The sequence below is a fragment of the Entelurus aequoreus genome, linkage group LG09 (genome assembly GCF_033978785.1).
Source record: "Entelurus aequoreus isolate RoL-2023_Sb linkage group LG09, RoL_Eaeq_v1.1, whole genome shotgun sequence".
Classification (NCBI taxonomy): Eukaryota; Metazoa; Chordata; class Actinopteri; order Syngnathiformes; family Syngnathidae; genus Entelurus; species Entelurus aequoreus.
Window position 1 is genome coordinate 22610933 of NC_084739.1, and position 24767 is coordinate 22635699.

A 24767-nucleotide genomic window follows, 5' to 3' on the forward strand; every position below is an offset into this window, starting at 1 on the left:
CACCGCCCCAAGTTTCTCAGCGAGGGAGCAGCGAAAGTCATTTCTTGGATCAGGGTTTTCCAGGCGGGCGCAGTCTAGCTTCTTCCTTTTGGGTCCTCGCCGTCTCAAGGGAGGGCGCACTTGCATGTGGACATTGGTCATAATCAAATGATGATCTGTCCAGCACTCTGCACCTCTCATGGCACGGGTGATGAGGACGTCTTTGATGTCACTACGCCTCACTATGATATAATCTATCAGGTGCCCCTGTTTAGAACAGGGGTGCATCCATGAAGTCTTATATTTAGCCATCTGCTGGAAGATGGTGTTGGTTATGGTCAGGTTATGCTCTGAGCAGAGAGTAAGCAGTCTCGTCCCATTTGAGTTAACCTGACCAACCCCATGTCTGCCAAGTACTCCACTCCATATCCTGCTGTTCTGTCCCACTCGGGCATTAAAATCCCCAAGCAAGAAAATCTTGTCATTCTTGGGGATCCGGCAGAGAGCCTCATCAAGTGACTGGTAGAAGGAATCCTTGACCTCACTGTCAGATGGCAGGGTCGGTGCATAAGCATTGAGAAGTGTGGCGTAGCGATTCCTGACCAGGGGGATACGGAGGGTCATTAGTCTTTCACTAATGCCGACAGGTGTTTCAGTGAGTCTTGGCAGCAGTGTGTTTTTGATGGCCAGTCCTACACCATGCAGATGTTGTCCTCCTGAGGGGTAGCCTTTTCAGAAGAATGTGTAGCCCATACCTTCCTCAGTTAGAGAGCCTTCATCCAGGATCCTGGTCTCACTCAGGGCTGCAATGTCAATGTTGTAGCGATTCAGCTCTTCAGCAACCAAGGCAGTTCTTCTGTGAGGTCTGTCAGATCTGCCGTACGAGTCCAGGAGAGTCCTTACATTCCATGTTGCCAGTTTCAAGTTGCATGATTTTTTTTTTTTTTTCGACCGCAGGTATGGAATGGCCCGACAGGTGCGGTATCCTATCCAGGCGAGATTGAGTGGGCAATTTTTAGGCCACCTTTTCTAGGCCCGTCCTCAATTGAGGTGAGCAGTGCCGTCCCTAAATAAGGCTGCTCAAACACACAGGGGTCTGCCGAAAACAGCTTCCACTCAACCGAGCTGTTAGCGACCTATACCCTGTGCTGCTGCCGTGCAGGGTTCTAGCCAAGAGCTTCCAGTCCATTCAAACCTGCTCCCATTGCCAGAAACCCCATCGCCGTCAGACTTCAACCAGATGTTAGTCCAGGTACTGTTCACCATGGTCAGAAGTGGGTACCTGCGCAAGGAGATATTTAAGTGCCAAAGGAGGAGCGCTTTCTCCAGTAGCACTATCTTCACCACAATGAGGTAAACCCGGTGGCGTGGGTAAGCCCATGACGACCAGCCCCCTATCATGACTGCAGGACGTTGCCGGGTCCTTAATCTTTCAAGGCCCGCCTATTGCGCACCGCCAGCACATTGCTTTTCTGTCAGGGTGTGCTCCCTTAGCCTTTGCCTAAATAAGCTGACCCACAAGGCAATGGGGCTATTTACCCATAGTTGGGGCAGGGTTGACGGGCGTCAGGGCGTGTTCCACACAATGGTGGGCCTATACGCCACGTCTCTGGGGCCCACTGCTGCTCCGAGATCCCCTTCAGTTTAGTTCGGGGTCTGCAAAAACCCTTATCCGTGTGTGGCCACGAGGAGGCACTGAAGGAGTCTTGGTGGTGGAGAGGCTTTGTACCAACAGGAGGAGACTTACGCACTCGGCTCCTCTTTTCACCCCCCGAGGGGGGATAGCTGGCGGCGGTATCTGTAAGCAGAGAGTAACAAGCAGAAAGCAACATGCAACATGCAACATGCACCATCTACAGACATCTCTCTACTTCTACCGCACTAGACGCGTCACACACACCCTGTGTAAGACACACACACACACACACACACACACACACACACACACACACACACACACACACACACACACACACACACACACACACACACACGCATATTGAACCAGTCTTTTGAACAGCTCTTTGAAAAGAACATCCGGCTCCCTTAAAAGAGCCATAAATTTCATCTCTACCATACAAACCAATTTGAATTTGCAAGCATATGGTTTACTCTACCTTGGGGAGCTTGTGTATCCAGATGATTTAATATTTGCGTGGAAAACAAGTGGCTGTTCTTTTGAACTACCTGTGAAAAATAAACCAAGAGTTAAAAAGTTCCACAAAGCAAGATAAAAACATCCTTTTTGTTTTACATATATCCTACTTTGGATTGGTTACCACATTTATACATAACCTCTACTTCCATATGCCTACATTTGACCATTTCAAACCACTGTTTCCTTTACGTGCGGCCTGACACAAACACATTTGAACTGCCACAAACACGTTTGGAGCAAATTGTTCACCCTCACATTCTCATACATGGGACTTTATGAGAATGCAGCTTGTTGTTACAATATCATAGAGCAGATGACATTGTAGCTCTGCTGCTTAACACACCTCATATGCACTGTGGTCTGCCAGTAAAAATAAAGACTTAGAAGGAGGAATCAGTGTTGCCTACTTAGCAACTTTGTTGCTACATTTAGCGAGTAGTCAGACCTGTCTCGACCTTGTCAATCTTAAGATATGAAAAAAAGCGGCTTGTAACGAACCTACCAATTTTTAATGATCTAATTGGACAATTTTGGTGACTCCAACATGAAAGCACACATCAACTTTCTCAACGAGAAGCACTTTGTCCTGCTTGTGACATAAAAAAAAACAGAAAAAGAAGCGACAGTAGAAAGCTCATTTGTATTTCTAAACATTTATTTTGCTTTCTTTGTTTTTTCACTTTATGTATCTCCCATAGCACCTGTAATGATTATGCCAACTATGTAAATGCTAAAATGATAATGTTATAGTACCCAGAAACCACCCTTACACCGTCCCCTCGACTCAGCATTTAAGGAAAATATTTTTTTAAGTAATATTTTACTATACAGGAGAAAATCCTAGACCAGAAATTGTATCCTGAACAAATATTTATAAGTTTGTCATCCCCCATGCACACACACATTTTGTGTCAAAACTTAACCTCCCTGTCAAGAGGTAATAAAGACAGAAGTGCTCAGTAGGCAGTAGCAGAGTTTCATAATTTCACAATTTCATACAAGATACTTGGGAAAAAACACTCACTGTAAGCATTAATTACTTCAACCACAAATTGAAATGTGGGGATTTTACTCCTTGTTAGTTCTTATGGTGTCTTTACAATATTACATTAAAGGCCTACTGAAAGCCACTACTACCGACCACGCAGTCTGATAGTTTATATATCAATGATGAAATCTTAACATTGCAACACATGCCAATACGGCCGGGTTAACTTATAAAGTGCAATTTTAAATTTGCCGCTAAACTTCCGGTTCGAAACGCCTCTGAGGATGACGTATGCGCGTGACGTAGCCCGGGGTACACGGGTATGGCTTCCACATTGAAGCCAATACGAAATAGCTGTTTTCATCTCATTCTGGATGTATTCTGGACATCTGTGTTGGTGAATCTGTTGCAATTATGTTCATTGCATTATGGAGAAAGAAGCTGAGCAAGCAAAGAAGAAAGTTCTCGGTGCAAAGCGGACGTATTTTGCGAGGGAAGTCAGCAGCAACACAACACAGCCGGTGTTTCATTGTTTATATTCCCGAAAGATGCAGTCAAGATCGAAGAACTCGGATAACAGAGACTCTAACCAGGAGGACTTTTGACTTCGATACACAGACGCCTGTAGAGAACTGGGACAACACAGACTCTTACCAGGATTACTTTGATTTGGATGACAAAGACGCAGACGTGCTACCGTGAGTATGCAGCTTTGGCTTCCAAACATTTGATCGCTTGACCGTACGTGCGCGTCACGTACGTAACTTTGTTTAAATATATAAGCTTTATGAACCTTGGGTTAGGTGAACGGTCTTTTGGGCTGAGTGATTGTGTGTGTTGATCAGGTGTTTGAATTGTATTGGCGTGTTCTATGGAGCTAGGAGTTAGCAGAGGAGCTAGGAGCTAGCATAACAAACACGTAGGTGTTTTTATGCAGGATTAATTTGTGGCATATTAAATATAAGCCTGGTTGTGTTGTGGCTAATAGAGTATAAATATGTCTTGTGTTTATTTACTGTTGTAGTCATTCCCAGCTGAATATCAGGTACCGTGAGTAGCAGCTGCGCTTCCAAACATTTGATCGCTTGCCAGTACGTGCGCGTCACGTACGTTACTTTGTTTAAATATATAAGCTTTATGAACCTTGGGTTAGGTGAACGGTCTTTTGGGCTGAGTGATTGTGTGTGTTGTGCAGGTGTTTGAATTGGATTGGCGGCTTATATGGAGCTAGGAGCTAGGAGCTAGCATAGGAGCTAGGAGCTAGCATAACAAACACGTAGGTGTTTTTATGCAGGATTAATTTGTGGCATATTAAATATAAGCCTGGTTGTGTTGTGGCTAATAGAGTATATATATGTCTTGTGTTTATTTACTGTTGTAGTCATTCGCAGCTGAATATCAGGTCACCCCCCGGCTCTCACAGCATCTTCCCTATCTGAATCGCTTCCACTCCCCACTAGTCCTTCACTTGCACTTTACTCATCCACAAATCTTTCATCCTCGCTCAAATTAATGGGGAAATTGTCGCTTTCTCGGTCCGAATCTCTCTCACTTCATGCGGCCATCATTGCAAACAATAGGGAACTTTGCGTATATGTTCAATTGACTACGTCACGCTACTTCCGGTAGGGGCAAGCCTTTTTTTTATCAGATACCAAAAGTTGCGATCTTTATCGTCATTGTTCTATACTAAATCCTTTCAGCAAAAATATGGCAATATCGCGAAATGATCAAGTATGACACATAGAATAGATCTGCTATCCCCGTTTAAATAAAAAAAAATTAATTTCAGTAGGCCTTTAAGATCATTATTTCCAAAAAGTCCTTAAACTAGTTTAGCTTTTCAAAAACTTTCCTCATGTCAGATGCAAGCATAAAAATAAACCATTGCATCACCCTCCAACAACAGTTCAATATATGCAAATGTTGGTTACCAAAAGAGGCTCTTATAAGTAAGAGAAGTCATCAGTAGTGTTTGCTGTGTGCTCTTTTGTAGGCTGAAGACTTTCAAAGGAAACTGTCCACTTTTTTCCCAGCGAGGGCCACATACAGAACAAGTAAAGGATGTGGGGGACAATTTGACACATGTTGTACATTAAAGATACTAAAACCCAAGTAGAACAATCAATAGATGCCAAACCATCTGAACAAAACATCCACATAGCGTTGTGTAATGGGTACAAAGCAAACTAGTGTCATATTTAATCTTTATCTTAAACTTTAATGTCATATTTTTATCATTCTATAATAATTATTCTGCCTACTAAGACCTTTTTGAGGGTTTTAGCACACTCAAAAATGTACAATATCAGGCAAGAAATGTGTATGTGTTCATCATGCAATCATTAAAGACCATATAAAGTAAGATGCACAGGTTTTCGACCATTTTGGTTTTCAGGTCCCATTTGTGGGAGGATTTGGACCAATTACCTTTTTTGTGGGGTTTTTTGGGCAATGTTCTAATCTGGGATGTGTTTATTTTGTCTTTAGAATGTGTGGTGGCCTTGTGGGCCAATAAAATAATGAATTGCGGGCTGCAAATGGCGCCTGAGCTGCATTTCGGACACCCCTGTTTTAAGGGGTCCTATCCGGCTAATTTCAGGGGCTTTAACATTATTGTAGATTCCTATTGAAGCCTTTAGCTTGACGCTCCTCTACTTTCTCCTACTCCGCTTGCTGCGGCGACAGCAAACAAATATCCAGACGCTCCTCTTCGTTTTGTATCGTTTACTATTGTCACTTAATTATTCAAAAACGTAACACAATAACAATGTGGGAACAAATGAATGGCAAAATAAACAGAGTTTGTTACAGCAAGAAAAAGTTAGAAAAAGTAAGATTGAGGTCAAAAAACTGTGTGGCTCAATTCCCCCGCACCTGACTGACTGTCATTACCCATAATACCTTGTGTCCAAAAACCAACCTACCACACAGATCCTTCCGCCATATATGCAATTTAAACAGTTACGTCATCAAATTATTTAGACAAATGTAATAATTATTCTAAGCATACAATTCAAGTAAATAGTCCCATTTTGGCTGAATAAACATAAAGCACCTACCATAAAATATGTAAATTAACTTAAACAGCATTTAGGCTCCTACAATTATATTGGGTCCCATTGAGGTACTGCATTATTTTTTTTGTTATAAAATACTCCATAAATTTAAAATTGTGTTAAGTGAAAATTTCAATTCATCTCCTCCTAGATTCCGCAGCCTGTTCTACGAATACGCCTACTCTGTTGCAATCGGTCAATGGTCGAGCGTTGGCTCCAACCTCCTACCCTTTAACCACCGCCACTGCTTAAAGCTCAACAGGTTACATGCTCATAGCTATCAGCAAATATACAAGAAGAATAGAACATATTTGGATGAATTTGAATAAATCTGGCGACAAAGCTTGTTTTGTTCACGAATCAGCTGATTTTGTTGTCACACCTACTTTAGTACGTGGCTAAAAGTGTTGTCAGTTTAGTTGTTTAAGACTCGTGCGTAGTCATAACCATCATTTGTAAAAAATCGGTGTACAATTTATTTCCCGTCGGATATTCCTTCATCAAGTAGACCCATTGCGACTTTTACAGTATCAATACAATAACCGTTTTTTTAACTAACCGATTTGTTAAAGTAAAATCATAAATTAATCATAACCATAGGCATTTACAAGTCACCCTCATCATAAGTTGGAAGAGCCTTCCTGTTTATAATGGAGTGTGTAGTCATATCTGTCATATTTAAGAGCGCTCCTGCCGACTCGTTCTGGACAATAGAAGAATGTTTGCCTTTCCAAGAGCGTGAGAGGTTTAGAAATTCTGCAGATTTACTTAATAACATAGAGTGATTAAGGTTGCATTTGTCTGTAAATGCTTTAGTTTTGGCCCTGACATAGCAGTCATGCAGTAGCTCTCCCCCATGCAGCTGTGGGGAGTGGGGATAATATTGGCCTTGCCGCTACTATATACCACTCTTTGAGTGCAACGTAAAAAACACAGAGAACTGCAGCTTGTGAATACAATCAAGCCGCCAGGCCCTAATTATATAGGCTTGCATAAACATGGAGCCTGTGCATGAAGCAACCACTTGAATAATAAAAACTAAACACATTGGTCAAAATGTGTTTGTGTTTATTGTTATATTGTAAGTATTCCAAGTACCTGTTAAAGTGCAAAAAGTGCTCAAATTGAAGAGAGTTATTGCCACACCAACTTCTCCTGTCATGCAAAAAAAAATATTGTTCCATCCTCTCGTATATAAGGTGGAAGTTGTATGAGATTTTATTAGCCAAACAGACTTTGTAAAGACAATTGAATAAAATTAAAGCAGCAGAAGGGAATTATTTTGCTCTAGTTCTGGAGTTCTTTCAACATACAGTTGTCAAATATAATTTTGTTATAAGTCACCATGGTAATAAATATAAATGAACAATGGTTAAAACATGCCATAAGTTGAGCTTTTTTAGCACAAAGCATCACAATTTTATTGTACATTTGTACAATGACAATAAAGCCGATTCTGATTCGAGCTGGTCCTCCATCAAAATTAACGAGTTAACTCATGTCATCAATTACAAAAAATTCTGGCATTAATAATGAACCCACTAAGATTATTAATGCAATTTTTTGGGACGGTACAAGCTCTTTTACCTTAACTGCTATACAGTCAGTGATCAGATCAATGCATACGTCAGTACAAAAATGAGTGAGGAGACTCAGACTGGTGTGCTCCCTGGAAAATTTCACTCCAAAATACAGCCTGAAAGAACTTTAGATAGACTGTTACCATGTTTTGGGCGAATAACTGACATGCATTCAAGTAAAACGTTTGAAAACGCTCCTGGAGGACATTTTGACAATAAAATTGCATTTCTTTACAAATATCAGGGTCTTTTCTTAAGCAAATTTTGACTATGCAATTAAGTAATCACCTGTGATTAATCGTGATTCATCTAAATTCCAAAATGTGATTAATCTGATTTAAAAAAAGAATCATTCAGATATTTATATAGGTATATATATCCTTCCATCCATTTTCTACCGCTTGTCCCTTTCGGGGTCACGGGGTGTGCTGGAGCCTATCTCAGCTGCATTTGGGCGGAAGGCGGGGTACACCCTGGACAAGTCGCCACCTCATGGCAGGGCCAACACAGATAGACAGACAACAGTCACACTATGGCCAATTTAGTGTTGCCAATCAACCTATCCCCAGGTGCATGTCTTTGGAGGTTGGAGGAAGCCAGAGTACCCAGAGGAAAGCCACGCAGTCACGTGGAGAACATGCAAATTCCACACAGAAATACCCAGAGCCCGGAGACGAACCCAGGACCTTCTTACTGTGAGGCACATGCAATAACCCCTGTACCACCGTGCTGCCCCTAGGTGTGTGTGTGTGTGTGTGTGTATATATATATATATATATATATATATATATATATATATATATATATATATATATATATATATATATATATATATATATATATATATATATATCCCGGGAGACTCACAAATTTCAGTGCCCCTCCCGAAAATCTTCCGGGGCAACCATTCTCCCGAATTTGTCCCGATTTCCACCCGGACAACAATATTGGGGGCGTGCCTTAAAAGCCCGGCCTTTAGCATCCTCTCTCACCTGAAAAGGAGACTATTATATATGTCTCCGTTATCCATAGGTTTATCTATAACCCATAAAGTAGGCAGGCACGGAGCTATTTCTCAGCGTGTGTTTATTCCAGCCAGCACGTTAATACACTGACACACAACATCTGGATTCCCATCATGCATTGCTTCAAAACTACGGCAAGTAGTAATGTTTAAAAACATAACAGAGACGAAGCAGCAGAACGAAGAAGAGACATGGCGACGACGAGTAAGAAGAAGAAGTATGCTTGCAAGTTCCAAAATGATTGGAAAAAATCATTTCAGTTCATCCAGGACAGCTCGAAGGGTAAGGGGGTATGCTGCCTGCAAATTTTGTAGATCAGACTTCTCCATTGAACACCGTGGTCAAACGGATATACTCATTCATGAACGGATCATTTATATACAGTATATATATATACTACTGTTCAAAAGTTTGGGGTCACATTGAAATGTCCTTATTTTTGAAGGAAAAGCACTGTACTTTTCAATGAAGATAACTTTAAACTAGTCTTAACTTTAAAGAAATACACTCTATACATTGCTAATGTGGTAAATGACTTTTCTAGCTGCAAATGTCTGGTTTTTGGTGCAATATCTACATAGGTGTATAGAGGCCCATTTCCAGCAACTATCACTGCAGTGTTTTAATGGTACAACGTGTTTGCTCATTGGCTCAGAAGGCTAATTGATGATTAGAAAACCCTTGTGCAATCATGTTCACACATCTGAAAACAGTTTAGCTCGTTACAGAAGCTACAAAACTGACCTTCCTTTGAGCAGATTGAGTTTCTGGAGCATCACATTTGTGGGGTCAATTAAACGCTCAAAATGGCCAGAAAAAGAGAACTTTCATCTGAAACTCGACAGTCTATTCTTGTTCTTAGAAATGAAGGCTATTCCACAAAATTGTTTGGGTGACCCCAAACTTTTGAACGGTAGTGTATATATATATTTATATATATATATATATATATATATATATATATATATATATATATATATATATATATATATATATATATATATATATATATATATATATATATATATATATATATATATATATGATATATATACTGTATATATATAAAAAAACAGCCAGCATATCATCAAAACTATTGTGTAGGTGTCCGGACACCAAATTACTACATAGTGTTGCTTTCCAACAGGGAATAATTTTGTAACCAAGGGAAACATACTGTACATGCTGACCTTTTTTCTTTGCATTATTGGGCTCCTTCTTCTTCAACTCCGCATTAAGAGGGGACTCCAGCAGTGGGGGCGAACTGGAAACAAGGGAGGGAAAGGAGTTACTGGAATTGAAGGCTTACCAACTTTTCCATCACTTGATTATTAGTTTCTCTGTAACTTAGAGCCATGAAATTGTTGACTCATCAGAAAGACATATTAGTCTGTCCATTGCAATTACCCATTTTAAATTGACGCAGATGTATCGTAGTAAATTAGCATTTTCATTGGTTGATAAACACATTGTAAAATTACATTGTACATATTTGCATTTAAAGTCAACATTACCGTGAAAATACAGAAAAACCTTGATTTCCAGCACAGGTTCTCCCTGCGTCATCCAGAAGGAACTCCAACAGTGCCACACAGGGTGTAAACAAAGAGCTCACTAAAAACACCACCTGGCAAAAATACAGGAATAAATCATGTAAAATAATTGTCAAGGCTTTGCGACCCATGATCGTTTTAGAAGGTGAATGTGTTTAGCGGTGTTGACTTTCACAGTCCTAAAACACATTATTGCCCCCCTCAAGGAGTAAAAAACGAAATAACTATCTCAACTTGTATAAACTGTAGTAAACTATGAGCAGACAATGCTGCAATTGCAGTGTTGTGCAAATGTCAATGTTTAGGGGCTATGAACACATTAAACTGCAGATTAAAGAAAACAAAAACAAAAACATTGCTAAATCAGTTTATATAGCTAACTTGCCGATATAGGAAACTGCAGCAGACACAATATTAGTCGTGGGGAAAAGTTAGCAATATTCACCTCACAGTGCTGAGTCAGCTATTTATTTATATGGGTCGATAATCTTGGCAAATACTGTATGTCAGAATGTTGACAAGAAACATGCATTAATCTGATAACAGCTGTTCAAAATAATGTGGGATAAATTTAAAATGTATTATATTCTTGCATAAATACAGTATGTGATAATAGTCTCTCACGTCACTGATATAATGCTGGAAATATATTTGAACATAAAACTATCCTTACATACTATTGTTTTGCTATTCACATCATAATCCAAGTAGAGTAAAAAATTATTAGCTGAGAATTTAAAGTGAACATATGCTGAATTGAATTTGGGCTTCTCTGCCCATCATACTTATATCAGTAGGTTTCTTATTTTGACATAGAGAATTAATAATCCAATTTTAACTTGTCCTATCACTTCATAAATACTTGACACAAAGGGTGTCAAAATACAGCCCACGGGCCGTATCAGACCCCCAAACAAGTTTAATCTGCCCTGCGGCCCACAAAATTAATTTGCTAGCTATAAAAAGGAGCTGCAATTTTTTAATGAAAGAAACTGCTGTTCTAAATGTGATGTCACAATAACAATTCAAGTGTAACCCACGTCACACATGACAATGTTTAAAGATGATGTGTCAGCTGACTTTAAGCGGCCTCTGGATTGGCTGCCGCTACTCCAATCCGCACAGGCGCAAGCAATCAGCTGCTCCTGTTGTGGCTGGTGGCAGACTAATGCTGTAGCGATGCACAATACCTTTTTTCATTGTAAATTATCCACTCAACAGATAAAATAATGAAACGGTAAGATGCAAAGACTTAAATCAACATGACCATCATCTTTGAAGTAGTTAGAATTCCATGCAGCGCTCGCAATTTGTTGACGGCACGATGCGCACCCTGAACTCCATCGTAAAAATGTGTATTTATACATTTGTTGTTTGTTCTATTTTATTTTATGCTTAAGTCTAGCATGTTAACATTGCTTACGTTTGTAGTTATGCTACCTTTAATTTGGCTATTATGGTGCCATTTTGACAATTGTTTAGATTATATTATAATTGTAATATTTGAATAATGATAAATGAATGTGTTGTGGCAATTGCGGATGTCACCAATGCAGCGGTTTTAGGAAACACTCGATTGCTTTTCCAAACATGTCTTCAATGGTGAACTGCCAACATGACAACAATGCTAAGTAAGAAGTGCTTAAAGCTTAATGGCTTTGCAAAAACACAGAGACAAAGTCTAAGTTCATTGTGTTCTTCATGGTCTTTTGAAACTGCGCACATTTTTTCCTCAGAATTTTCCACAAACTTGAAATGTTTTGCCAAGAGGATTATTTAAAATGTGTACATTTTCAGAATGTGCTTGTTCTATTTTTGGCCGAAGTAAGACAAAGAAAACAATTTTGAAATTATCTTTATTTTTAAATTATCATTCCATGATTTTACCAGTCCGGCCCGCGTGGGAATAGATTTTCCTCTATGCGGTCCCTGAGCTAAAATGAGTTTGACACCTCTGCTTTAAACCCTCAACGATAGATTGACCTTGACATATATGAGAAAAGGCTAGATGTATTGTGTGTAAACAAAGCGATGTATTTGGTTTTTTGAGGTATACTTACAGAATCGTTACACTTGTCAGAGAAGACCCAAGACCCGGCCATTGTGACACTCAAACTGAGATAGTCTAGAATCAGTTGAAAAATAACCCATGTTATAAATAATAGTTTAATGATTGCCACATAGCGACACCTAAGACAATACTTTTTAATGGTAACAGGAGCGGTCACACCATTATCGATTACCTTTGAAATAAAGAACTGTTATGAGTTCTGATGTAGCCACATCGACCACATACAGGCCGTCAGTACTTCCAATACATAGCCATCTCTCGTCCCTACAGAGGCAGAAAAAAATACCATTTAAAAACACTGCAACTACTAATTTAAAACGAATTGTGGCCTTATGCAACTGAAGAGCTAAGTTATACTTCATCAAGCCTAAAGTATGCAGTGAAACAGAAAAATAATTGTTACATGGAGGAAATATATATCCACTTTTTATGCATGGTTCCATTATACTTATAGGTTAGAAAAGCCTGGTGTATCATTATGGTCATGTGGAGCATATTTGCCTCTGTAAGGGTCGAATACACTTTGTGGAGGTTTGTGGTTCCTCAATTTAAGAGTACTCCAACTTAAGAGCAGTCGTTTGGCTAATTGTAATGCTTTAAATTACAAGCAAAAATCTGAGTTACAAGCATCGCCATCATTAGTAGGCGGAGCAAATGTCACAGTAAACCCTGTGAGATCCGCCCAAAACATCCTGTCTTACTCGCTAGCATTAGCTTATAGCTAGAGATCGACATATCTTTGTTTTCCAACTAGGGGAAGAAAGAAAGTGGGTGAGAGGTTGCAGTGCTAAAAAGAAGGAGCGGATAATATTCATTGAATTGAATAAATATTCAAAAATATGCCCAAGCATGTTGCCAACTTGGCGAAGAAATTTGAGTCTATCACTGCTAGCCTGCACCATACTGAAGCAGAATGAGCCTGTAAACAATGTTAAAATAGTATCTAAATGGCAGACATTTACCCATGATAATATGGGAAAGCTGCTGATGGAGTGTTTGATGGAGAAGCAGCTGGAGAAGTCCACTTCCAAGGTAAATGCTGTACATTATAATTATATTACTTCATGTAACTACTGTAGTTGTTTGTGCTACATTCTTTTTCTAGTTTTTTATATTATATTTCTTTAAAAGTTTGTTTTTATTTCTAAAAGGAGTGTTACATGTTAAAAATGTGGTGTTTTTGGGGCTGGTAAGCACCAATTAAATGATGTCAAGTAATTTCAATGAGAGACATTGATTTGAGAAACAAGTGTTTTGAATGAAGAGCTCCGTCACAGAATCAATTAAGCTTGTAAGTTGATGTACTACTGTAATACTGTTTGTGGACATTTGCTACAGTCTCTATTGTATGAATTACAAAAGTATACAATACATTTCCACCTTTGCAGTTTTCCTCAGGCGCTTATAGTTTTCAAATTGTTCAACGAAGGTGCACTCTCCCTCAATAAACCCTTTTTTTCCTGATAATGGTAAATGGTAAATATTCTGTATTTATATAGCACTTTCCTATACATGGAAGCATACACATTCGCCCATTCACACATACATAAACACTCTGATGGTGGGAGCTGTCATACTAGCCACGACCCATTAAGAGCAAGGGTGAAATGTCTTGCCCAATGAAGGACACAACGGCCGTGACTAGGATGGCTGAAGCTGGACTTGAACCTGAAACCCCCAAGTTGCTGGCAAGGCAGCTCTACCATCTACGCTACACTGCCCCCCGTCATGATGATGAAATCACACATTGAAGTTTCTAATTCATCCCAAACACTGAATGACTTAAATCCCTTAAATATTTTTTAATGTACAATGGTTTTAGGTGTGGTTTGCCCAAATACACATATCCAGAAATAAGTCAAATATTCTTAGAATAAAGTTATTGGCAAAAGGGTCTCAATCCGATATTGACATCGGATATCGGTATATTAGCAAAAAAAAAAAAAAACAAGTATCGGATGGTATCGGCCTGGATCTAAACTCTCCGATATAAGCTCTGTTACAAGCAGTCCTGCAACGTATTTACTTGTACCAAGCTGGACAGCCAATTAACATTTAAATGTCCTCCAATAATCACATAACTCTGATATTTTCTTGTATTCTATTGAAGTCATTTACAAAGGGTAAACATGGCAGGCTATAGGCCACGAGGAGCTAGCAGCAACACAACAGCTAAGCACACAATAGCACATAAGCTAGACATAGGTAATAGGTGTCCTTAATTGAACAAAAAAATGACAGGCAATCTAAAACACGACATTTGTCATTATAAATGAGTATGAAATAATTATAGTTGCATATTACCTATAGATACAAAGTCTCAAAGGCAGAGATTATTATAAAGTATCCACTAACAAACGTGTCTGGATAGTTCAATTCACTGCATCATGAGCGTAATTTAATGAATTATTGTGATCACTACACTGTAAAAAAAAATCCTCACAATTTACGGTGAAACAGCTGTGGTTGCCCGGAAATCACCGTGAAAAATACAGTCACAATGTATAGGATATTACGGTATGTTGATGTTGAATCCGTTAATTTTACTGTTGACAACTGTTTTTGCTTCTGGTAAATTACTATGAAAAAAACTGATATATTGACCAAAAAATACTATACATTTTCAGTAAAATACTGGCAGCTGTCTGTGGTTGCCAGGAATTCACCGTAAAATTGTGGCATGTTTTACTGTTTCCTATTCCAAGGTGCATGTCTTTTGAGGTGGGAATACCCAAAGATAACCCACGCAGTCACAGGAAGAACCTCCAAAATCCACACAGAAAGACCAAAGCCCAGGAATCAAACCCAGGACCTCCTCACTGTCAGGCACGAGCATTAACCACTGCTCCACTGTGCGGCCCTTTCACTAATACTAGTATATGCAAAATACTTGTGTTTCCGAGACTTATGAGCGGTACATGAGGATTATGACTTTAAAATATGTGTACAAGCTTTCACTGGACAACTCACAACATGGCCTTCTTCAATGTGTTCCTTCAAGTGCGCTATTAAAAATGTGCCTTAAATGCTCCATATCTGTTAAATCGTTGCTTGCAACCAGTTCCAACACACTTAAACACACAGCAGTTTACAATGAAGCACATAGACATAACCCCTCAATGTCTGAAACAACTTGCCACAAAAATACAAGAAAACATGTTGTTAGCCAAAAGTTAACGAGGCTAATGCTTTAACACAAACCCCTAAAACAATTAAGGTATGCTGTAGATGTAAATGTACAATCTGAAAAATCTTTAATTTAGACATAATAATAATACCATACATTTTAAACGCATTGTACAATTTTTCATTATTTTCACAGTAAAATCAGGTTTTTTCTATGTATTATAACATCGTAATTTAGGTTATCTACTGTTTCTAGGTTTGCAGGAATTCACTGCATTTACTATGGTGATAAACTATTTTTGATTTTACGATGCTTTACTAATTGCTATTTAACAATTGCTTGCTGTAGTTTTTACAGTAATTTTTACAGTGTAAGCTTCCCCAAAAAACAAATTAACACTCCACTTCAAAAGCATTAACCTGTCATAAGGTCAATGTTTTTCATGCCTACTATTGTTCTAAGTAAATTTCACTTAATCAAGTATTTTATAATATTCAAAACTACACAACAACAAAAGTATGTACTATGGTCCGTACTGATATCATATCAGATTAATGTCAGTATTGGCTAATACTCAAGCCTCCAATATGAGTATCATATCGGAAAACGAAAAAGTTGTATCGGGACACCCCTAGGTATTAGTACACACCAACTGATTAAGCCATCCATTTATTTCATTGTCTGCCTTTGAAAATCCTTTAAAGGGCAAGGAACTGCTTTTTCACTTACTTTTTTTCTGCATCACTGAAATCATTACATGAGCCAAAAGAAGCCATTTTTAGAACAGGTTTGGAAATGTCCACTTTAGCTTCAGCTGACTGGTCTACCATTCCTAAAGAAAACAATAATAAAAGTAAGCAGCTTGTAATGAGTCCATAAAATATGATGTGCTCCGCTTCTGTCTAATGCTTGGTTGTCACGTCACCTGCTTGATGTTTTTGTTTACTTTTGTGAAGGTCTATTTTGGTCACAAGCTGACAAGTAAAATCGGCGCGGATAGAATAACACCAAACCTAAAGAAAATCACAAAAAGAGTTCACTCGGGGCTAGAGAATTACTTTTTTGTGATATTCATTTTGCAGCTGTCCCAGGCTGTGTGTAATAAATAACCTGTCCGTCTGTAGAGCCGGTGATAATTTGTCTGTTGTCCTTCAAAATGAGCACACTGAGCAGGGGAGAAGCTAAACAATGTGAGAGTTTATGGTAAATAGAATAGACACCTGAACAAATCTAGTATACCCCCTAATATCCTACCTGAGAGTACAAAAGATTGATAGAACACAGATTCAGTGTTTAAATCCCACACCTGGAAGGACAGTGATATACGGTTATTATTATGTCTTCAAGACATTGAACATGTGTTAATATATACAGAATACATCATGTTAATTAACTAAATACCTTGAATGTTCTGTCCTCTGATGTGGTTATAAGAACGTCCTTATTCCAAGGACAGAACTCTGCTGATGTTACAGGTCCCAAGTGGCCGGTCAATGCAGAGATAATTTCCTCTTTCTAGCGTGAAAATACAATCATCAACGGCTTCACATAAAAGTTTCGACTGGGAATACCATGTATTTGCTGCTCTCTAAGCTCTGCTTCTTCGTACTGCTTTTCGGACATGTTATAATGAGAAACATGAAATGTGCGATGTACCAAAAGACAGTCAAACACAAACACACACAGACGGAGTAGAAATTGACAGCACAAAAGACATCAAATTAATAATATATTAACTAAAAAAGTGATATAAAAATATACATCATGAAATACTTCAATAATGAATAACTAAAAATACTTGTATGTTCTGAACAAAAATCACTTTGCATTCTTTACTGCTCGCTAGTGTTACCACAGCTGAGGTATTGTCTAGAAATATGGGGAAATACCTACAAACATATGCTTAAAGGCCTACTGAAACCCACTACTACCGACCACGCAGTCTGATAGTTTATACATCAATGATGAAATCTTAACATTGCAACACATGCCAATACGGCCGGGTTAACTTATAAAGTGCAATTTTAAATTTCCCGCTAAACTTCCGGTTGAAAACGTCTTTGGATGATGACGTATGCGCGTGACGTAACCAGTGAAACGCAAGTATCGGTACCCCATTGAATACAATACAAAATAGCTCTGTTTTCATCTCATAATCCCACAGTATTCTGGACATCTGTGTTGGTGAATCTTTTGCAATGTGTTTAATGAACAATGAAGACTGCAAAGAAGAAAGTTGTAGGTGGAATCGGTGTATTAGCGGCGGACTACAGCAACACAACCAGGAAGACTTTGACTCGGATAGCAGACGCGCTAGCCGACGCTAGCCACCGACCGCACGGATGATCGTGGTGAAGTCCTTCGTCCTTCCGTCGATCGCTGGAACGCAGGTGAGCATGGGTGTTGATGAGCAGATGAGAGCTGGCTGGTGTAGGTGGAACGCTAATGTTTTTATCATAGCTCTGTGAGGTCCCGTTGCTAAGTTAGCTTCAATGGCGTCATTAGCAACAGCATTTTTAAGCTTCGCCAAGCTGGAAAGCATTAACCGTGTATTTACATGTTCATGGTTTAATAGTATTGTTGATTTCCTGTCTATGCTTCGAAGCATAGACAGGAAATCAACAATACTAGTCAGGGGTTTATGTATTTTGTTTCTATCTGCATTTGAGCCCGATGCTATCACGTTAGCTCCGTAGCTAAGTTAGCTTCAATGGCGTCATTAGCAACAGCATTTTTAAGCTTCGCCAAGCTGGAAATTATTAACCGTGTATTTACATGTCCACGGTTTAATAGTATTGTTGATCTTCTGTCCATCCTTCCAGTCAGTGGTTTATTTATTTTGTTTCTATCTGCATTTGAGCCCGATACTATCACGTTAGCTCAGTAGCTAAAGAGCTTTGTCGATGTATTGTCGTGGAGATAAAAGTCACTGTGAATGTCCATTTTGCGTTCTCGACTCTCATTTTCAAGAGGATATAGTATCCGAGGTGGTTTAAAATACAAATCCGTGATCCACAATAGAAAAATGAGAGAGTGTGGAATCCAATGAGCCAGCTTGTACCTAAGTTACGGTCAGAGCGAAAAAAGATATGTCTTGCACTGCATTCTAGTCCTTCACTCTATAACGTTCCTCATCCACGAATCTTTCATCCTCGCTCAAATTAATGGGGTAATCGTCGCTTTCTCGGTCCGAATCTCTCTCGCTGCTGGTGTAAACAATTGGAAAATATGAGCAGTCCTTCCTCCGGTGTCGTCACGCTACTTCCGGTAGGGGCAAGGTTTTTTTTTATCAGAGACCAAAAGTTGCGAACTTTATCGTCGTTGTTCTATACTAAATCCTTTCAGCAAAAATATGGCAATATCGCGAAATGATCAAGTATGACAGAATGGATCTGCTATCCCCGTTTAAATAAAATAAAAATAATTTCAGTAGGCCTTTAAACTGGATCATATTAGTACATTGTAGAACTTATTTGCTTAATTCATTCCATAATATAATTCCACATACTGATTTACTAAAGGTTTTAAGTGTTGTACTGAAATGTTTTAGGTTACTGTAAATTCTTCTCTATTTCTCCTCTTTTGTTGAAAATAACTGTTGTACATTATTGGGTAGCAGATTATATAGTTTGCTTTGTGCATAATTTTAGCTGTTTGCAAATGCACCAAATAATTGAATTTAGTTCTTTATTACATAAATAAAGGGTTACTGTGTTCTCTATAACCAACGTTATGTATTATCCTAGTTGACCTTTTTGCTACACGGTTAGTCAATAAAGAGAGTGTTCAAACTCTTAGTGTTTACAAAATCCAAGGAAGAAGAATCTTGATAAACATCTTAGACCTTATCGAAAAGGTTGAAAATCTTATTTGTTTCATTATGTGACTCACATCTTATGAACTACTATTTATTAATGAGGACTATTGGTTATTTATGTTTTACTTACTTGTGTAACAAATTGAGCACAGGAAGCAAACAACCAAATGTGTGAGAAATTGCTATGAAATGGAAAAGGAGTAGGATTTAATAGGCTCTTCTTCTTACTACCCCTCCTTGTTGTAATGAGAAAATAAAAATTGTAATTTAATGCATCTTTCATATAAAATAATACCATAATGGTTTTTTTTTAAAGTACCTGTGAGCTGAGAATATACGCAGTAGCTCCTGAACATGCAGCCACTCTCTTGTCAGAGAAACAGAAGGAAATATGGACCACTTCTCCTAATAAAGTCGCAATGACTGTTCCTGCTGCAAGTTCACCTGTAACCACATTGAATTAGCAACATGCAAAAAAAACCCACAGCCATAAACTAAGTCGATTTCTGTACCTTGGCTCACTTTTTTCTGGCACTCTTGCATATCCCAGACAATGATATAATCAGCAGATGCAGAACAGAGGTGGATAGGTGAGCTCTGTTTACCAAAGGTCATGGAGGTAATTTCACCATGATGTCCAGTGAGCAATAAGGCCTGTGGACACACAAGTACTAACCATGATGTGGACTTATTTATTCAAGTAAAACTTGCTTAGATTAAAAAAATGCATTACACACTTATATTTTTGAAATACATATTATTCAGAAAATGCCCAAGTGTTTTTTTATACTCCTACTCTGGTAAAGTTCATTTGAACTGTTCTTAGTTATGATCATGATGTTTTAAGGATGTGACATTCGCAAAAGAATCTACTCTTTTGAACGGCTCTCTGAAGTGAACGATGAGAACCGATTTGCAATGGGTTCGTTTGTGAGCCGTTTTCTATGCAGATGCATATACAGTATTGGCAATTTCCCATGATGGCACCAACTGGCGACTGGACTAGAAAATGAGTCAAAAAAAGGGGTCAAAGAATTAGAGGAAAAACAAAGCAGCATTTGGATTCAATTTTCTGGTTCCTTGTTCTGATGTGGATATGCAAAGTAGTTCAAAGGGGTAGCAAAATTTTGTATTCACATTTATATTATGTCCTAATTTTTATTCTAGTTTTATATACACAAAAAGATTATATTCCTACGTATTGTGTATTTTTCAAATGCTCTTTTGCAACAAAACTTTATTTTTAGGTGAGAAAAAATTCAGTACCTTGGCAAAGCTTGGGGATGTGGCACCACCTTATGGAATGTTCACAATGAAAACACAACAAAAATCAAACTAAAGCCCACATTTTAGAATAATTCTCACCAATAATTGCTAAAAAGAACCACAATATATTAACGCTTTTTCTTTAACCTTAATTGCTTTTTTTTTTTTTTTTCGAGGCCCCCAAGAACCCAGGAGGTAAAACAAGGACGGATGGATCAATCAATCAATCAATCAATCAAAGTTTATTTATAAAGCCCTTAATCACAAGTGTCTAAAAGGGCTGCACAAGCCACAACTACATCCTCGGCTCAGATTTTTGCGGATTGACACCTTTCACGTACTAATGCTCAGTTGCGTTGGGCACCAAAATTATACGGGTAGCAAATTTTTCCACAACACTCTTCAAAGAGCCATATGTCCCAAACCTTAATGCTAAGTGCCAAGCAGGGCGGTAACAGGTCCCATTTGTATAGTCTTTGGTATGGTTTAAACTAACAACCTACCAATCTCAGGGGGGACACTCTAACCCAGTGGTTCTTAACCTTGTTGGAGGTACCGAACCCAACCAGTTTCATATGCGCATTCACCGAACCCTTCTTTAGTGAGAAATAAAATGTTTTTTTTTTCAAATTCAAAACAAAATTATATGTTTTTTTTACTGGTGCACAAAATGAACCGTGCATGAACATCACCTTGTTCAAAGAACAAAACCAACACAGTGCATGAACTCATAACAAATTACACACCTGCAAATCAGATGGAACATTGTTTGGGAGTATCCATAATACTCTATAGCAGTGGTCCCCAACCACCGGGCCGGACCGATTGGTACCGGGCCGCACAAGAAATAATTTTTTTTTTTTTTAAATAAATAATTTTTGTTTTTTTTATTAAATCAACATAAAAAACACAATATATACATTATAGATCAATACAGTCTGCAGGGAGACAGTCCGTAAGCACACATGATTGTATTTCTTTATGAAAACCCCCCCCCCGGTCCGTGGGACAAATTTTCAAGCGTTGACCGGTCCGCAGCTACAAAAAGGTTGGGGACCACTGCTCTATAGGGAGAAGTTTTTACTTACACGATGAGCCGGGTGTGTCTTGACCTCCGGGCAGAGGCTCCGTCGAACCCCTGAGGCCGACTCACCGGACCCCTAGGGTTCAATCGAACCCAGGTTAAGAACCAGTGCTCTAACCTCTAGGCCACTCAGTAGTAGCGCTCATTACAAGGTGTATGGCAACAGACAGATTAAGCAAAAATAAATAAAATCTGAGTTTTCCTTAAGTAATATTTTTTATATGCATCAAATTAAAATTGTTTGTTTTCATGCCACACCTCTCTACAGGGTTTACTTTTTTTTGTTGTTGTAGTTTTGCGTTTTACCACAACCAAACAAACTGGTTTGTTTCTTGCTATGTAAAAACATGCTAAGAAGAACCACAATATATATCAACGTATTTTTGTTTTGTTTTATGGGTAGCAACTTTTCCACAACACCGGCTCTCTTCAAAGAGCCATACGTCCGAGCTCTATGCTGTTCTACTCCAGGTCTATTGGCGGCAGTAATGCTCATTCCAAGGTGTATGGCAACAGACAGATTAAGCAAAAATAAATTAATTGAGAGATTTCCCAATGTACGTAATATTTTTTTGAAATGTATTAAAATAAAATTGTTTGTTTTCATGCCATACCTCTCTACAAGGTTTTGATTTGTGTGTAGTTTTGCGTTTTACCAGAACCAAACTAACCGGAAGCTGTGCACAAATAAACGTCCCCCATGAAAACAGTACTTAAAAATGCTTCCTTAAATAATACATATCTGGACTATGATGTTATTTATACAACATTTTCTGTTAGATGACAAACAAAGTTGACAAACCTTCTGGCCAACGTCCAGATGGGTGTAAATGAGAATATCCTTGCCACGGAGAGGAATGCCAGTAAAAGACTGACAACAAGCTAGCTGCTGGTGTGACACAAGTTTGTCACAAGTCAATTTAAGCCTTTCAATAATCATTGTTTACCGCAACCGCTTTAAAACAATATAGAACGCGACTTAATTGACATTAAATCGATATTTCACTATCCTTAAAAGTCCCCTTTAAAACATGCGTTTTTTCAAAATGACATGCGCTGACTCCCGTGGACAAACGTTAAAGCGGTTGCTAGGGAGACGCGTGGATTGGCTTTGCTGAAGATTGTCTATTGGTGATGTTTATTCACCACCCTTTTTCGTGTTGCGACGTCGGTGCCGTTGGGGGAATTCGTGTTGGAGTGGGACGTCTTATTTTTGTACTGCATCTTTATGTATTTACAATCTTTACCCACCAGATGGCAGTCATCGCTGTAACGTTTATAGTTTTGCCATTAATGACGGAAAACACCGTTTGAATATCAATATGTTGTTACTTGGATAGTTTAGGAAAGATTAAAATATTAAGTACATTTTAACGTTGTTTTACCTTGTACATTAGTGAAATGTGCGTTTGACATGGCCGTCTTTCGTTTCCAAAACGAGTCATGCGGCATAAATAGAACAGGCATACGAGGAGTCGAGGACACATGCGCACACCTGCAAGGCTAAAGGATCAGCGTCTATAAAAAGAATGAATGGCGACTTGAACCTTGTTATTATTATAATTGTTTTTATTGTACGACAAACATACATTTATAATGCACACAAAAGTCAAGGCACTTTCAACACCAGCGAAACATGTCAAGGAAAGAAAACAAAAGCAAATACGGATAGAGTAATAAATAATGATAATAAACAAATAAAAATATGAAAGACTAAAGAGGCTACCTAAATCACTTTGAATGTTTTTAACAAAGATATCAATTCAACCCTTGTGTGGTGTTCGGGTCTGTGGGACCCGTTTTCATTTTTTATTAAAAGAAAAATTGTACAATTAATAAATTTTTCAAACTGAGACTCACTGACTTTGGCTCATTTTCTGTGAAGAACATATATCAGAATACATATGACCACACACCATACACCCCCCCCTACACATTTCTATTACATATAAGATGTCCGGGTCCACTGGACCCAGGGTTAATAGAAGTGTGGAAATTGATGTTTTGTGTACCGCACACACACACACACACACACACACACACACACACACACACACACACACACACACACACCACTCACACACACACACACACACACACACACACACACACACACACACACACACACACACACACACACACACACACACACACACACACAGCAGGCCTAGACAGGAGGAGGACATAGTGTAGGTACACAGAACATCAGAGGGTTAAATGTGCGAGGAAATGAGAGCAGACAGTGTTGACAATCAATGTTGCAACCTTGTGTGGGAACCGCAGGTGCAGAAACACAAAAGAAGAATCCCTGTGGAATGCAGAAACTGGCAGAGAAATTTTCCGTGCAACGTTCATATTGTTGTTACTCAGCCAGCGTTTGTGGGTCTGATGGACCCGTTGCATTTTGTGGCTTTTTTTTAATGCCTCACAATGAAACACTTTTATGTTAAAATACTGAACAGATGTTTATTGGGATAAGGTAAACATCTGTTCAGTGTTTTAACATAAAAGTGTTTCATTGTGAGGCATTAAAAAAAAGTCAGAAAATGCAACGGGTCCATCAGACCCACAAACGCAGGCTGAGTAACAACAATATGAACATTATACAAGGGTTAAGGGCTTTTGTACTCTTAATCATCCTCCAAGATTGTATTGATAATTGTAAATGATTAAACCAATTACAAAATGTAGGCCTTACTTTCATAAATCGACATGCATACACCTATGTGTACATGCAGATATACATACATCTATATGTGTACATACATATGTACATACATCTATATGTGTGCATACATATGTACATACTGTACATCTATATGTGTACATATGTACATACATCTATATGTGTACGTACATATGTACATACACCTATATGTGTACATGCAGCTATGCATGCACCTATGTGTACATACATATATACATACAGAAAAGGGTCCCCAGTCGTCTTGGACTCCATGCCACTGGACCCTGACCCGGATCTGTCAAGGATCGTGTGGTGACTGTCTGTGCACCAGTCTCCCCACGTTAAACTAAGTCACGCACAGGCATCCTCCATAA

The 24767-nt window shown here is 38.7% G+C and overlaps 1 protein-coding gene across 1 annotated transcript in view; it reads right to left on the bottom strand.

Annotated features, from left to right (window-relative positions):
- The window catches only part of wdr27 (WD repeat domain 27), an 86615-nt gene extending 63702 nt beyond the window's left edge, over positions 1-22913 (bottom strand). Inside the window, exons 1-13 of the mRNA XM_062058354.1 lie at positions 22510-22913; positions 19870-20011; positions 19677-19801; positions 16942-17055; positions 16795-16846; positions 16651-16721; positions 16466-16553; positions 16270-16372; positions 12586-12677; positions 12403-12467; positions 10304-10416; positions 9980-10053; positions 2097-2166 (exon numbers count right to left, since the gene is read on the bottom strand). Coding sequence (XP_061914338.1) covers positions 2097-2166; positions 9980-10053; positions 10304-10416; positions 12403-12467; positions 12586-12677; positions 16270-16372; positions 16466-16553; positions 16651-16721; positions 16795-16846; positions 16942-17055; positions 19677-19801; positions 19870-20011; positions 22510-22647 — 1247 coding nt within the window. The 5' untranslated portion in view covers positions 22648-22913. The remainder of the gene's footprint in view (positions 1-2096; positions 2167-9979; positions 10054-10303; positions 10417-12402; positions 12468-12585; positions 12678-16269; positions 16373-16465; positions 16554-16650; positions 16722-16794; positions 16847-16941; positions 17056-19676; positions 19802-19869; positions 20012-22509) is intronic.
- Positions 22914-24767: the final 1854 nt, after the last annotated feature.